Consider the following 17,544-nt stretch of genomic DNA (forward strand, 5'->3'; position numbering starts at 1 on the left):
TTATCGCAGCTTGCTGCTTACCCGCCCACCAGAGCACACAGGCCGGGGATAAGCCTAGAATGTATGGGCTGCAGTCAGGTCCTGGAAGTCAGGATCTGGAGAGAGCCCGTACATTCTAGCATCTACCCACAGGGCATCAGGCTGTGGGATTTAAAGGGCCGGCAGCCGGGAAAAGCGCGGCTGCCACCAAAGCACAATGGTCCCCGGGAATGTGCCCGGGGGCCGCATAAAAAGTCGTCACGGGCCGTATACGGCCCGCGGGCCGGAGGTTCCCCACCCCTGGTTTAAACAGTCAAACACAATGAAAAAAGGGAAAAAAAAGGAACACATAATTATTGAAATAATAACGAAAATAGCTATATTTCATATAATTATAGCGGTTTTATACTATTTATCGCTAAAATAGCAATAAATTAATATTTTTCATTAATTTAATTGTCGTACTATTTGTGTGTGTAAAGAGACATATCATTTCATTATTTTGATGTCCAAAACGCATGTTTTCTGCAGCTAAAAAGCATGTAAAACGCTGGAATTTTGATATTTCTTGCTTTTTGCAACTTCTCATTGACTTCAATGTTATCAAAACGCAGCCCAAATGGCAAAAACAATTGACATGCTGCTTCTTTGAACGCTGAGTTTTTGCCCAAAATTATGCAAATTAAACGCTGCGTTTGTAAACGCAAAGTGCGGACAAGAAATCAACAATTTCCATAGATTTTGCTGGAAAATCAAAACGCATGCATTTTGGCATGAAAACGCTGCAGTTCAAAACGGATCCAAAACGCAGGTGAAACGCAGGTGAAAACGGAAAGTGCGGACACAGCCTTAGAAGGAAAGAGGTGACCTCATGTGTTGTTTTGTTTAAGAATTACAGGTTTTATTATTTTTGAATCGTTTTTTTTTTGTTGTTTTTTTAAATAACAGTGACATTTAATATTAAAGGGGTTGTCTGGGCATAGGCATTGATAAACTGTTAACAACATGGGTCATCAATAGGAAACCTGTGGTGCTGCTGTCACGGTCGTCTCCCTTGGAGAATAGTGACAGTCTCAGTTTTTGAGTCTCTGATATACCATCTGAGATTATACACATTAAGGGTATGTGCGCACGTTGCTTTTTACCTGCTTTTTACCTGCTTTTTTGCTGCTTTTTCTTCTGCGCTGTTTAATGCCCAAATGGATGTGTTCTTCTATTCAAGCAAAGTCTATGGGAATTTGGGTTTCTTGTTCACACTATGTTGTTCAAAATGCAGCCTTTTTGAGGCAGAACTTTGGTCAAAAACTCAGCTTTTCAAAGAAGCAACATGTCAATTGTTTTTGCCATTTGGGTTTTGCACTGCAAAGCTGAGTTTTTGACCAAAGTTCTGCCACAAAAAGGCAGCATTTTGAACAACATAGTGTGAACAAGAAACCCAAATTCCCATAGACTTTGCTTGAATAGAAGAACACATCCATTTTGGCATTAAACAGCGCAGAAGAAAAAGCAGCAAAAAAGCAGGTAAAAAGCAGGTAAAAAGCAACGTGCGCACATACCCTAAATGTGTTTTTTTCCTTTTGGCATGCATGGGGTTTAATTACCAGTTTCTTGCTAGCAGTTAATTCATTACCCCTGCTCAGGTGTTTCCGCTGATAACCACTCCCAACGTGGATAAATATCCTCCAAGCAGAGGGTTCCGGTTATTAAGAATTAATTCTAGAGCTTTTTCTGGAGCAAAAAGGAGGTTGCTGCTGCTGCTGTTGTCATCTTTGGTTGTTTGGTGTGAAAGTTATCCAGTTGTTCACTTATCTTCTCCTTACCTTATTTACCCACTATACATCTTCCTATAGTTCCCCTGTTTGTTTTTTGTGTGCGTGAGCTTTGTTGTCCCCCTATCATTGTTGTTTGTCGGTGGGGTTTTGTGACTACTGTCCCGGCCTGACCATTGGGTGGTAGGTGTGGAGGGTGTTACATCAGGGCCTTGGACAGGAGATAGGGACACGCTGGGGACCCAGAGCTCATTACCATCAAGTATTCCTCTGGATTGAGAGTCAGCTCAGGGTGCTACCTAGTCTGAGGGCCAGCTTAGGGTTTCCTATCCAGTCACATCCTAGTCACCAGACTCTAACGGCCGTCTAACACTTTGAATGGAGATGCACTCAGCAGGTCTGTTGAAAGTGTAGCAGCTGCTACAAGGTACTGCAGAACAGCTCCCAATCTTTTATATAGAAGTTGTGCTGCTTTAGATGACAGGGGCCGCACCAGGTTCAATGGAGCTACTGAGTGCAGCCCATTCAAAGTGTTTACCAGTGGCCAGAGCAGGTAAGAGCTGACCGGTGGAGGTAACAGGTGTGGAACCCCCACTGATCTGCTATTGATGACAGATAGGACATCAATACCTATACCTGAACAGGGACAAGACAACCCCTTGAAAGAATTTTTGCTCAATTTCCAGGATTTATAAGGTGTATATGGATGTTCTTTCATATTTGTAAAAGTAACCTTTTTTGGGGGTAATCCAAATAAATATAAAAAGGCACAAAAATAAGACAAGAATGTAAAGGAAATCAAGTGGAAAAACAGGGAAGACCCTGTGAATTTTTCCATATAGGTGGGTGAGTAGGTGGCTAGGAAACAGTAAAGCCAAAATTACTAACAACTACTTTAACTTTCTGTCCTTACACTCATTAATGAATGCTTTGTACATGATAAATAATATTTAATATATTCAATGGAAAATAGACACTAATAATTCATAATACTAAGAAAACAAATATCCTAGTACAGGTTTTAGTACAAACAGTAACATGCAGTTTGCAGGTGGTGCAATAGTGCGATGTAGCAACAAGTGTCAGTAGTTGGTCAAACATTTCCACGTGTTGACATCTTGGATACATAGATGGAATGCCAAGTGCTACGTGTCCCGCAAAATACAAGAGTTATAGTTATGTACTTAGTGCAGCTGTGAATACACTCAAGAACACGCCGGTGGTGTATGGAGGTTGATTAATTCATCCCATGACTTCCTAAATCATGCTGATAGATCAGACCACTCAGCACTGTATTTTAAATAGAGAGATTTGGGAAACCAGAGAGGCAAGTGTAACCTCTGACACCTCTCTGGTCACCATGAAGTCATCAAACATACAGTAAAAGTGATAGACTCCCTTAAAAGATGATAAATATAGCCCACCCTTGGATCACACAGCTATATTTTACATTCACATTCCATACCTGAAGGTTTCATACGTCATCTCATTCCTGTTTCTTGGATCATTAGCCACAAACTGTTGTTTTATCTCTCTAGAGTTGGATTCGCCAATACTTCTTAGTTTACTCATGATTGAAGCAATGTCCGCCATAGGAAACTGAAAGAAAAGAGGAATAGATGAACATAGGAAGAAAGATTGATCGATACATGGACCTATAGATACTGTGCTGCGCTCCCGCCGCTGCTCCAGTCAACTCAGCGGCACTGGCGGAGATGTTGAGGTGAGTGCACATTGTGCTCATCCGCCCACTCAGACTGATTGACATTTAGCGTTCCTATTACCCGGTTTACCTTTCTAGTGTTTCATACCTAGTGCCAGGTATTGTGTTGTACTGAGTGCATTATTCTGGGGTATTATTATCTGTTCAGACTCAAGGGAATTTGTTCTTATACACACTCTAATTCTGACCTGGGACTACCTGACCATTTGTTGGCTTAATTATTTTGTGTTTTTTAACATTTGCTCCACCATCCAACCAGATCTCTGCATAATAGTTTACAGTGGAGCTCCTCAGATTCTGCCGGAGTGGTGATTGAAACGCCTGTTTTGCCGCTGACAGTAGCATTATGATAGATAGATAGATAGATAGATAGATAGATAGATAGATAAAACAGGGTCACACTTTCCAACCCATAGATGCAAGTACAGATTTTACTCCTGTACTTATTCTCCCTCTTGTGTAGGAAAGAATCTAATAATTGAGAGTCCTATACACAGTAGTTAACAGTTGACCGAATGATGGTTCTGCTGATTATTCAGCTGAGCACCTATCTCTCCTGCCTCTCCCATACACAAGTGTGCTCACTTTGCTGCACACTCCTATACTTTCTATGAGAGAGCGGCTACCGCTATCTTTGTCGGTGGCTTAACACAGCGAAAAGGGATCAGCAGACCGAAATCAGACATGCCGGATGCTTATCTTCCCCAACATAATTTTTCAAGGACAGTAGGGAGGTACCCCATACACATTAGACTGTCGGCCAAGCCCAACAATAAATGGGGGTTCAGTCATCATTTATCTAATGTATATAAGGGCCTTTAGTATAGGCCGATTATTAGTTAACTCATTGTGGCCCCAGTCCATCAAAGCGTTTATGCCAGAATTCTGGCGTAAAATAATTTGAAAAATTGTTTTGGAGGTTTCACTTCACTTTCAGAAAGCTCAGCCAAAGTTAGCAGAACTGGTCAGCAGCTGGGGTGGGACTGGAGCAGCATTTCTGGGGAGGCATTTGGAGGTCCACACCACTGGATGAGTTAGCCACATTTTATTCCTGCATGTGCCTCATTAAGACCGGTGTACGTAACACCAATCTTAATGAATTGGGGCCTATGTGATGAGAGTGTGAATTAGCATAAAAAACAGACTTTTATCTTAAGGCAGCTACCAAATTAACATACAGGGTTCACTTTCTAGCAACTTTTTGAATTGTCTTTATCATTATCTTAGTAAGAAATAACAGCAGACAAAAAATAATATAGAACGTGCAAGAGTGGAGAAGAGAGGAGTATCCTGGGGTTAGATGTAATATTGCATCCAAACATGCAGGTTTGAATAAAATAGAATGTTGAATAAAAGGATACACCTTGATAGCTGTGATCCGATGTCTTATTCCAGTCATACCTGTTAATAGCTATGGGACGGACACAGATCTCCCCATGAATCTGCCTCCAGGGCTTATTTTAGGGACATTACCAATGTGAGACATGTAACGACTGATAGTCTGCTCTCTTAATCTACGTCTCGCACTGGTAATGCCCTTTTCATTTAAAATCCATGTACTGCACCCACTATTGAATTCCTCCTACCCCAGTGAGCTGATGATATTACCATTTTCTCTCCTTTGATTCTTTCAGCAGTGCCATGTAGTCTTGCCTTCCTACTTCCTGCATTCTGGAGATGGTGCGGTCTTGGAGAAGGTTCAGACCATGGTAGTGCTTATGGTGGAAACTGTACACTCTCCCATACTGCAAGCAGAGGCAGCTTTGCTTCTGCAGCGTCGGAGGAGCAACAAATTCACTGAAGCTTGCCAGATCCAGTAATCGATCCCGCTTCAGAACAGCGCATACAACTTCTAAATGAAGGAGCTTGCAAAAGGTGCTACTTACCTAGGACACTATCTACTTTTGACAAACTGCAGAAGTAAGCTATAGATTTAAAAATTAAGTCTGTTTTTGAGAATGCAGATCATTTTTTAACAAGAGGTAATCTAGAAAGTTGTGGTTTTACTCATCTAACAAGATGGGACAATCCCTTTAACAAGACATAACATATCTAGTGCATGCTAGACCTTTCCGAGTGCTTACAATGTTCTGATAAACCCTAGATCTACTATAACTGAGTGCTTTTATTTTGCTGAGATTCCAGCATGTGCTGAGCAATCACATCTAATTTATGGAACAAGCAAGGAAAACATTACCATAAACAGATTTACATTCATTCATTATCTGAACTCATTTGAATGAATTTACGGGTTGCCAGTAACAGTTTTTATGAGCATATTTGTCTGTAGATGAAGCCAGTTTGTACTATGAGATTGGGTTAAGCCTCAAAGGGGTGAAAGCTCTGATCTCCGTGTCCTATCATAGCTTATGCTGGTTCTCCACCTAGTGGTAAATAGTGGTCATTGTAACTTATACTGCAAGAGGTTCTCTTATAAAGGTTTACGTCAATATGAAAAACTAAATTATTCATATAGATTCCATCTTATGTAAAGACATGTCAATTATACGTATATTCATTAACAAACGCTTGTTTTTCCAGAAAGCGTACCCTTTTGGGACATAGACGTCAGAGGTCAGAGGGGTTATTCTGCCAAAAGTGCTGCTGAGTAAGACTGACGGCCAATCTGCATATATATATATATATATATATATATATATCTCTACAGTGAGGATGTCTGGCCGGAAATAACAACTAATCACCGGAGTTGATACGCCTTTACCATATGCCGTAAAGGTTCAGTAAAATTCCTTCTAAGTTCAGGTAAGGCTGTGTGCTCTTAGTGCTTCATAATCTGCATACACAGAACTCATTTAGCGCAGTGTAGTGACCAGAAAGGCAGAGATGGTAACAGGCTACCATGGGAGGTGGTGAGCTCTCCATCAATGGAAATCTTCAATTGGAAGCTGGATAAACAAATAGCTGGGATGATTTAGGAAAACCTGTGTAGCGCCCCACGGGGCAGGTGTTTTAACCTACTCATTGCCGGGTCGAGGGTGCAGATTCTCTGCATTGTCACGGGCTGGCCTGGCCCGGTTCCGTTACCCCGAGGCATACAGGAAGGAGGGTTGGAGGGTGGTAAAGAGGATGGAGGTAGTAGTTGGAGGTTAGGAAAGTCTATTAGGATCGTGATGCCACCTGTGGTACGCGGCCAGAGATGAGGGCCGCAGCTGCAGGGTCTCTCTCCGGGGCAGATGTTAAGTGCAGCCGGGATGGTGTCACTCCCCACAGGTGGAGTGGGATTACGCCGGGAAGGATGGCGGGGGTAGTGGTAGTCCCCGTTGGCACCGCAGCGCTGATCGATGGTGCCGGTAAAGGAGAGGCAGAGGCAGGGTCTGCGGTTCCAAGTCTTTTTACTCACAGGTTGTTCAGGTGCTGCCCTAGAGTACCGTCCTCTGCCACGATGGGCTCCAGCCGATCCCGGATCTGTCGGCGGTCACCACCATTGCCAGTGAAAGTCTTTTAGTGAAGTGTCCCTCTGTAGCTACCCGGACTCGGGCTGAGCCTCCTGCTCTAAGCCACAGGCCCACAAAGAGAGAGGAACAATAACTCCAGTTGTCAGTTCTAGGTGTTATCCCAAGCTGTGCCCAGGAAGGTTCTGTCTAGAGTGTGATGGTTGCGCTTACTTATACCCCATGTGGTGCTCGCCCCCAGTGGTTGTCCTAGTGACCGGGAAGTCCCATGCTTTGTGATGGCTGGCTCCCCTGTCTTCCCTAGTCCAACCCCCTGTGAGTAAGCACCTGCTGTTGTTTGTGTGTGTTTTGTGAAGGCACCGGCAGGTTAACCCCCTCCTGACCTGGGATAGATATTACCCCTAAAAAGTGGTGTAATATCCTGTGGCGCCTGAAGACCAAAGGTACCACACCTGCACTCGCAGGGGGTTGGATCCGATGGTCCTTGAGGTCCCTTCCAACTCTACCATTGTATGATTCTATGATAAACCATCTCAATACTTTCCATGCTGGATGTAGAGTCTGGATGTGGAGTCTGGATGTGTCAGACAGTCATCTCTTTGCACAGCATCGTGCATCTGCTTACTGTGCAATGATTTTTTAGAAGGCCATTGCAGGGTAATATACAGACTGCCAAGACGTTTTAAGTCTATGGATGGTCTAAAAGTAGTTAAAAGTATATCAAACCTAGAAATTAAAGGGGTTTGTTGTCTAATACTAGGCAACCTATTACAGTATTACAGTATTAATAGCGTCACTACATATCATAAAACAGGTGTATGCAGATTGCATACTTGCAGCCACGTGACCGGCTCTGTCGCCGCAGAATCCCCACAGCACATACTGCATTTTAGACTGGACATCCCTTTAAGAAAATACATCACAGAATTAAAAACAGCCAGACTTACCAATACCAAAATGAGGGCCTGCTTCATCCTGGTGTGCATTAGTGTCCTGACATGGTGTTGGTATTTATGGCTGTTTTTTCATCTGTCATGTTTATTTAATCTTTTTTCATTTTTTTCGGTGAATTGTTTCGGACAACGATTGTAAAGAAAGAATTTTGTGATATTTTTATATTTCAGGACATTGTTGTTTTTTTTCATTTGTGTTGTACAGCCGGCAAATACCTATAAGGCTATGTCCGCACGTTGCTTTTTACCTGCTTTTTTGCTGCTCTTTTGCTGCTTTTTCAACTGCAGCGTTTAATGCCAAAATGGTTGTGTTCTGCTTTTCAAGCAAAGTCTATGGGAATTTGGGTTTCTTGTCCGCACTATGCAGTTCAAACTGCAGCCTTTTTGTTGCAGAACTTTGGTCAAAAACTCAGCTTTGCAGTGCAAAACCCAAATGGCAAAAACAACTGACATGTCAATTGTTTTTGCCATTTGGGTTTTCCACTGCAAAGCTGAGTTTTTGACCAAAGTTCTGCAACAAAAAGGCTGCAGTTTGAACTGCATAGTGTGGACAAGAAACCCAAATTCCCATAGACTTTGCTTGAAAAGCAGAACACAACCATTTTGGCATTAAACGCTGCAGTTGAAAAAGCAGCAAAAAAGCAGGTAAAAAGCAACGTGCGGACATAGCCTAACAGTAGTGATCAAAGCTAGCTTCAATGGCTGCTGTTTAACTACTTAGATGCCGCTGTCAATCTATGAAGGTCAAGGTCCAACATAATCAAGGGGTGCAATCTTTGCAATCCCATGAACCTCATAGGTGATTATAAAGTTTTATTACATACCACAATAAAATCAAAACTGTAAACTTAAAATAAACTGAATATTAAATAAAACTTTAAAGGGAATCTGGTACCCTTTTGCGGTTTTTTTAGTTATTAATATGGGCATACAGGTGGCATAAAGGTGAAATTAGCCGTACCTGTATGCTTTCTGGATGATGGGTTGTTTGACAAAAATCCTCTTTTATATATTCTATAATCCGGACTATGGGGCATGTGCTGCCCTCAAGGTAGGCCTGCTACTGGTCTTCATTATATATGATTCTTACTCCCCTTCTTTTTCCCGGTGGTCTTGTGATGTCAGGTGTGCATCTGGAAATCTTGCACCGTCGCATTATGCCTGTTCCTCCGTGCACTATTAAGCCCATCTGTGTGCACAGGCTTCAATTTTGAAGTGCACAGGCGCCAGGGAGTCACTGTTGCTTCACAGTGCCGGGAGGGACAGCAGGTATAATGGGCAGGCGAAGGATTTCGGGAAGCGCACCTGATGTTACAGGGATTCTGAAGAGAAGGGGAGGAGGAATCCTGTATAATGAAGACCGGAAGCTGGCTTATCATCAGGGGAAGTAAATGACCCATCACACGTAGCGATATCGCTAGCGATATCGCTAGCAAGCGTATAAGCCCCCGTCGTTTGTGCGTCACAGGCAAATCGCTGCCTGTGGCGCACAATACTGTTCGGAGCCGTCACACGGACTTACCTACCGGCGAACCGCCTCCTTTCTAAGGAAGCAGATTTTGCGGCGTCACAGCGGCGTCACTAAGCGGCCGCCCAATAGAAGCGGAGGGGCGGAGATGAGCGGCCGTAACATCCCGCCCACCTCCTTCCTTCCTCATTACCGGCAGGCGCAGGTAAGCTGTAGTTCGTCGTTCCTGAGGTGTTACACGTAGTGATGTGTGCTGCCTCGGGAACGACGAACAACCTGCGACCTCAACAATCAACAATCTTTTGAAAATGAACGACATGTCAACAATGGACGATTTGGTGAGTATTTTCCATCGTTAATGGTCGCTCGTTGGAGTCACACGCAACGACGTCGCTAACGATGCCGGATGTGCGTCACGGAATCCGTGACCCCGGCAATATATCGTTACATACGTTGTTGCATGTGACGGGGCTCTTTGCACATAATAGTAACTAAAAAAACTTAAAACATTGAATGTAAAAATGAACCCTAAAAACAATGGTAGAATTGCAGTTTTTTCACTATTTCACTTGAGTTACAATTTTTCTTCATTTTTTCAGTACAGTACTAGGTAGCGTTAATGGTGTCAGTCTAAATTTCAACTCATTCCACACAAATACAGCCTCATATGTCTATGTCAAAGGAAGCATAAAAAGTTATGGCTCCTGGAAGAAGAAAAAGTGCAAAACGATAATGGACTCCAGCATGAACAAGCTAAAATAAATTATGCTTCAATTTTTTTAAAAAATGCAAAAAAAGTGTCAAATTTTCTAATATTTCCCACTTGCAAAATCAGCATGTGGAATTGATAGAAAAAAAAATCCTCATGATAAATAGCTATTATGTTTCACCAATTTCACTCCTTCTCAGGTGACTAGTACGATAAAGAACGAATGTACAAGTCAGTTAAAGTATGTAAAACATCTGAAGAAATAACATTCCAAATACATAAGAAACACAAAAATGTAACAGCAACAGTAAAAGAAGAAATTGCCTACACCTCAAAATACCAAACAGAAACACAAATGCCAAATGTGTATATCTCAGGGACGAAATGAGCTGTTTCTGGCCAGAAAAATGCATTAATAAACCATGGAATGTCGCTGCCCAGTGTTGTTTTTATAGGTTGCGAATATTTTAAGATAAAGCATCTAAACTTCTCTTATCTTGTTCACATCCCGGCCAAGCTCAACTTCTAAATGATGGTTCAGATTTTTGAGGGGTTATTTTTAACTGTCACATTTCAGCCAATGTCAATGCCTTGGGTAAGAGTTGATGCGGAATGCCTGGGTTATGAGGTGTATTGGGCTCTCATGTTACCCTGTCTCCGCTATGTGATATCCTAAAATTGTTTCTCAAATATAGTTTTACAGTTCCTAAAATTGTTTCCATTCAGAATTCATTTTCTTCTGTATGAACAGCTTTTTTCATTATTAAACTCAACTGAATTTATTTACTCAAACGACAGCCGGGTATACAATGTATTGCTATACTTGATGCACTTTAATTTATTACTATGGGAGTGTTGGCCTTGTCTGTTTATTTTCTGCATTGTTTATTGGGGTGTCCCCCTTCTTGTACTTGGCACCCTGATAAAAATATCAATCCCAGACTGGTATAAATCAGAGCTAAGCTGGAGCTTTCCTCTTTCCCAGTCCATGTGAGGCCTGGCTAGGCACACCGAGGGGTGAGTCACTAGCGCTAGGGACCATCCATGAGGTTCACATTGTTATTGGTAGATAGGATTACTCATTTTTTGGTAAAAAAAATATTATCTAAGAAGCTCATGTCTTTTGACATATGTAATCATTTTATTGGGCAGCACTCCCTTGTCCGACCATCTTTCCCAAACTGGTTTTAATTAGAGCTTCTCTCTTTCCCAGTTCATGTAAGACATGGCTAGGTGCATAGAGATGTGAGTCACTAGAGAGAGGGACTATCCATCAGGTTCATATTGTCTTTGGTAGATAGGATTACTCACTTTTCGGTAGAAAAAGGTTAACTAAAGGGTACTTTACACGCTGCAACCTCGATAGCGATCTCGTTAGTGATGTGAAATTTTACATCGCAAGTGCGATCTTTCCAGATCACACATGCGTAAAATAACCTATGTGCGATCTCAAAAGATCGCACTTGAGATCTAGAATTTCACATCGCTGAGATTGCTAGCGAGGTCGCAGTGTGTAAAGTACCTTTAAGAACCTCTTTTTTTTTTTTGCAAATTTTATTGGGCTGCGCACCCTTGTTTAACCATCTTCTAGAGCTTAGCTAGATCCTCTCTCTTTCCCATTTTATGTAAGGCCTGGCTAGGTGAGTCACTAGAAATAGGAACCATCCATGAGTTGCACCTTGTCATTGGTAGATGAGCTTATTAACTTACAAATTAAAGTAGTCACCGATAAACATTTTTGTAGTCAATAATTACAGAATAATATTCTAAAGGAATACTGATTACCTTAGAGGGTTTAATGAGCACATGTCAGAATAATCCAACCTTTCCCTCCCTCCCAACATATGATCATGTTGCTTTCTGAAAGATAATGTCATCCACATCTTTACTGATACAATCTGTTGGTCTTTGATAGAAAAAAAAATCACTATTTCAATTCCTATACAAATTAAGTTAAAGTGTTCTGGGTGTGATCAAAGAATTTCCCAAGCCTCTGCCTCCCCGGCTGTATGCCCAGCCCAATCTTCCCCCTGCTTGATTGACAGCTCCCTATCTTAACAACACAGTCTGTGAGCTGTCAGTAAAGGCCGCTTTACATGCTGCGACAACGCTAGCCGATGCTAGCGATGTTGAGCGTGATAGCACCCGCCCCCATCGTACGGCCGATATGTGGTGATCGCTGCCGTAGTGAACATTATCGCTACGGCAGCGTCACACGCACATACCTGCTCTGCGACGTCGCTATGACCGGCGAACCGTCTCCTTTCTAAGGGGGCGGTTCATTCAGCGTCACAGCAACGTCAATAAACGGCCGCCCAATCAAAGCAGAGGGGCGGAGATGAGCTGGACGAACATCCCGCCCACCTCCTTCCTTCCTCATTGCTGGCGGGACGCAGGTAAGGTGAAGTTCCTCGTTTCTGCGGTGTCGCACGTAGCGATGTGTGCTGCCGCAGGAACGAGGAACAACATCATTACTGCAGCAGCAATGATAATTGGGAAGAGGGGGGCATGTCACGATTAGCGATTTTGAACGTTTTTGCAACGATTCAAAATCGCTAATAGGTGTCACATGCAACGACATCGCTAAAGCGGCCGGATGTGCGTCACAAATTCCGCTTTAGCGATCTCGTAGCGTGTAAAGCCACCTTTAGGCAGGGGAAGGTGGGGCTGGATGGGGAATAGGGCAGGGGAGGCAGGAGCTAGGGAAGTGCTCTAATCACACTCAGAGAACTTATGCCTCATTTACATATGAAAAAAAACAGTGAGTTTTCAGTCTGAAAACAATAAATTACAGAAAAACTTTCTCTCAGACACATTCCCTTTAAACCAAGTGTTCTCCCTGACTCCATTAGAGGAATATGAGCATTATAGAGGGGAGCACTCAACATTACTCTCTATTAGCTACAATGAAGAGCACTTAGGCAGACCTATTCATTCCATGGAATTAGTGATGAGTGAGCACTACCTTGCTCAGGTGGTCAGGTCTCGTTAAGAGCAGTTGGTGGCTTGAGGGTCTATGGACTCGGGGGTCTCGCGGATACGCCGAATAAAAAGGGGGACGTAGATGTACGGGCTAGGCCGTATTAAGTCCGTGACGCCACCCATGGTGTGTGGTGAGGTGGGCCATCACTGCTGCAGTTGGGGGGCACCCGAGGGAGATGTTGCGGCAGCTAGTTGCTAACCCCTCCGTGGGTAGGGATGGTGGACCCGGTGCCTCTGTGCAGGGTATAGTGACCGCAGGGAGTGTTTGTTTACTCACAGTTAATAAACCACACAAGTCTCTGGTAAACCAAGGTGCTGGTGGCTGGTGCCGCGGCCGGTTGCATTCGGGTCCCCACCCGGCTGGTGGTCTCTATCTCTTCCCTCTGCACTGTTTTGTGTAAGGTGGACTTCCTAGTCTGAAACTCAGGAGTCCGCTCCCGGCTGGATGTGGCCTAAGGAGCCGTGCCCGCAGACGCTGGCCTGTGGGATCTATGGGCCCTGGCGGTGACCTCCTATCCCTATCAGTGGGCTGTTGTCTTCAATAAGGGACTTTGGGTGGGACAGGACCTCTAGTCCTGGCCTCAATCGGTGAATTAACCAGTTCGCTTGTTTCTGGTTCTGGCTTCAGGGTGCGAGTACCCCCCTTTGTGCTACGGTTACCCCCCTTTGTGCTACGGTTTCCGGGTCGGTTCCCCGTGTCGGTACCCTGTCCCAGTCCACCTCGGTTCTGCCGAGCTGTCTTCCCGTCAACTGCCGACGGAGACCACGATCTGCCTCCTAGCCAGAGGCACCAGGGCTCCTACCCTGGTACCGTTCAACTTGAACTTCCTGCTGGAGCTACACCTAGCTTCAGCCCACACTCCTCTCCAAACTGAACTTCAAACTGATCTGCTTGCTCTCCCACGCCAGGCTGTCTAGACCCCTGGGTGGCCGTGTCTCAACCGCCTGGTCACGCCCACTGGTGAGGGAAGGTGTTATGCGGGGGCCTAACTGTGACTATCTGGTTTTGCCAGGGCGTCACATACACGCAGCGACATCGCTAGCGAAAGCACCCGCTGTGACGGGGGTGTACAAGAGAGCAAAGGATGGACGAGGCCGAGGAACGATCCAACAGGTTTATTAACAGGAATACAGGAACAGCACACGATTAGTCCACATAAAACAGATTCGGGGGCCCTTCCCGACAATCCTCGGACCGGATAACAAAGCAATCGTCCTTACAGTAGTCCAAAGAGTTCCACACAATCCCACGGGCCGCCACACAGGCCTAGCTCCGTTCGTGTCCACAGCCACCCATGCTGGGAGCTCCTTCTTCTTCTTAGTTCCAGCTCACTCTGAAGTAACAAAAAGGGAAATGCATTGTCTGTGCTCCTTGACCAGCCCACCATGTTTGTTCAGGGGGTAGGGGTCACACATCCTATCATCAATGGTTTGGTCCATCACAGGGCTCCAATATGTCTGCCAGCCACAGTAGATGAAGGGATCCCCTGCTGTGCAGAACAATGACTATTCCTTCACTGGCCAATGCAATTACAGACTAGATACACAACTCTGGATAGAAGAGGACAGGCTATTTACATAATCACATTAGATGCCAAGACTGCAATTGTATGAGAGAGACACATTGAGACCAGTAGCTCCCCCAAGAAAATACATGAATTACAACTAATACAACCAGGGAAATATACATATCATGACATAGTATCACAGCATATACAGTGAGAGGGTAAATTACATCTTCACAATCCCTCCCCCTCCCAACTTGTGTACGTACTAGGGACCTCTACAGGTCACTGGTTAAGTACACACAGGCAGATCGTTACTTACATGTGGCTTCATGCAGCCACGAATTGGCATCGTAGCTCTCCCACATCATTGCCCAGGAGAACAGCTGCAGGCAGACCACCCATCACCCCAACCACACATCGCCTGACCCCAAAACCAAAGTTCAGATCCACAGTGGCTGTGGGAATAGTCCTCCATTGTCCACCAGCCAGTTCAATAACAATCCCAGGTCCTCTATGGATTGCCTCAGACCGAACCACTCGGGGATCAGCCAGTGTGAGGAAAGCACCCGAGTCACAAAATCCAACAAGTCTCTGTCCATCCAGCACAACCTCCTGCAAGTGCTTACCTCGATGAGCAGAAGTCGTCATAACTGCGGGTCGCACCCCGTAAACTCCTGGTGGTGCAACATGGGGGGGCTGAGTCACTAGGCCAGTCCTCACATAACGGTGCCACATCTTCCTCCATGGCACTGGGCTGTAAATAATTAACAATCCGATTGGGTGCAGGATCAGTCCTCATTTGAACAGCTGGGCAGGAGACTTGCCGATGCCCTGGCTGTCCACATTGATAGCATCTGAGCTGGGTCTCCCTCCATCCAAGGCGTCCTCTTGGGTAAGGGGTAGGGGAACTTGGAGGCCGGCTCCCACCTGAAGGTGCTGTAGGGGTTTGAGGATGATTCCTCCATGGCCTGGCTGGGCATGAGGCCTGCAAATGCCCGGGATGCCTACAAACATAACACCTGCGCTCTGTTACTTCCTCTCCCCGGCGTATTCCAGAAAGTGCAGTAGAAGCAACTGGAGGCACATTAACACGGGTATCAACATGTGGTGGCTTAGAGGAACGGGGAACAATGGGGACAGAATAACTGGGGGCATCCGGTGTTGTGGAGCTGTTAGGCGTCTCTCCATCCTCCAACAGAACCCTCCACTGAGGCTTGATGGTGAGAGCCTCATCAGCGAGAGCAGCAGCTTCCTCCACTGTCGCTGGTTTTCTCTCACGCACCCATTCCCGGATCTCAGCGGGGCACTGGGCAAAGAATTGTTCTTTTAGGATGACCTGCAGGAAGATCTCCCAAGATAAGGCCTCCTCTGCCTCCAGCCAGCGATTACATATTTGTTTGAGTCTATGAGCATATATCTTAAAAGACACTTCCCCATCACAGGCTAAAGCACGGAACTGAGTCCTGTAAGTGTCTGGGGTCACAGCATAATGTTCTAGAATAGTCTGTTTAATATCCGCATACTTACAGTTCCACCGAGGGTCCATAGCTCTATAGGCTTCAGCAGCTCCCCCCTGTAGGAGCCCAACCAGATGCCGGACACGCTCCCTGTCCGGGACATCCATTAATCGACACTGATGCTCAAAGTCCTGGAAGAAGCCCTCAATGTCGCCTGCAGCCTCATTAAACGGCTTAAAGTCTTTGCGGGACACCCTGGGAAGTTCCCTCATGATGGGTGCTGGGGTTACAGTCTGTCTGGAACCTCTCGCGGCTTCCACAGCGAGCTCCTTATCCAGCAGTGCCATCTCCTCCATCCTGCGCTCCTTCTCTTTAGCTCCACGCATGGCCTCCCTCTTATCTTCTATGGTGGCCTCATCTCCAAGCAGTGCCATCTCCTCCTTGTACCACACAACCCATTGACTTTTTTGGGTATTCACCTCCGGCTGCCGTCTTTCTTCCGTTTGCTGTGAGGATCCTTCCTCCACGTCATTTTGCGAACAGACTCCTTCTAGCGCCTCAATCAGCTGCTCCTTGGAGAGTCCTTTGAAACGAACTCCTACTTCACGGGCCTTTGATTGCAGGCTCCCCAAAGTCCAGGTCTTGTACTCTGCAGTGCTGGTTCCTGATGTTGAGCCATTGTCCTCCATTCCTTCTGCTCTGATCCCAGCGCTGCCAACCAGTTTGTGACGGGGGTGTACAAGAGAGCAAAGGATGGACGAGGCCGAGAAACGATCCAACAGGTTTATTAACAGGAATACAGGAACTGCACACGATTAGTCCACATAAAACAGATTCGGGGGCCCTTCCCGACAATCCTCGGACCGGATAACAAAGCAATCGTCCTTACAGTAGTCCAAAGAGTTCCACACAATCCCACGGGCCGCCACACAGGCCTAGCTCCGTTCGTGTCCACAGCCACCCATGCTGGGAGCTCCTTCTTCTTCTTAGTTCCAGCTCACTCTGAAGTTACAAAAAGGGAAATGCATTGTCTGTGCTCCTTGACCAGCCCACCATGTTTGTTCAGGGGGTAGGGGTCACACATCCCATCATCAATGGTTTGATCCATCACAGGGCTCCAATATGTCTGCCAGCCACAGTAGATGAAGGGATCCCCTGCTGTGCAGAACAATGACTATTCCTTCACTGGCCAATGCAATTACAGACTAGATACACAACTCTGGATAGAAGAGGACAGGCTATTTACATAATCACATTAGATGCCAAGACTGCAATTGTATGAGAGAGACACATTGAGACCAGTAGCTCCCCCAAGAAAATACATGAATTACAACTAATACAACCAGGGAAATATACATATCATGACATAGTATCACAGCATATACAGTGAGAGGGTAAATTACATCTTCACACCCGCCCCTGTCGTTTGTGCGTCATGGGCAAATCGCTGCCCGTGGTGCACAATATCGCTGTTACCCGTCACACTACTTACTTTCCTAGCGACGTCACTGTGGGCGGCGAACAATCTCTTTTTTAAGGGGGAGCTTCGTGCTCCGTCACAGCGACGTCACACAGCGGCTCGC

General features: G+C 45.2%; 1 protein-coding gene across 2 annotated transcripts in view; it reads right to left on the minus strand.

Moving 5' to 3' along the window:
• The window catches only part of EFHC2 (EF-hand domain containing 2), a 122,276-nt gene that overhangs the window by 42,542 nt on the left and 62,190 nt on the right, over nucleotides 1-17,544 (minus strand). For both annotated transcript variants that reach the window (XM_075333539.1, XM_075333538.1), the window contains exon 11: nucleotides 3,214-3,347. In XM_075333539.1, coding sequence (XP_075189654.1) covers nucleotides 3,214-3,347 — 134 coding nt within the window. The remainder of the gene's footprint in view (nucleotides 1-3,213; nucleotides 3,348-17,544) is intronic.

Source organism: Anomaloglossus baeobatrachus, chromosome 2 (genome assembly GCF_048569485.1).
Source record: "Anomaloglossus baeobatrachus isolate aAnoBae1 chromosome 2, aAnoBae1.hap1, whole genome shotgun sequence".
In the NCBI taxonomy this organism is placed as follows: Eukaryota; Metazoa; Chordata; class Amphibia; order Anura; family Aromobatidae; genus Anomaloglossus; species Anomaloglossus baeobatrachus.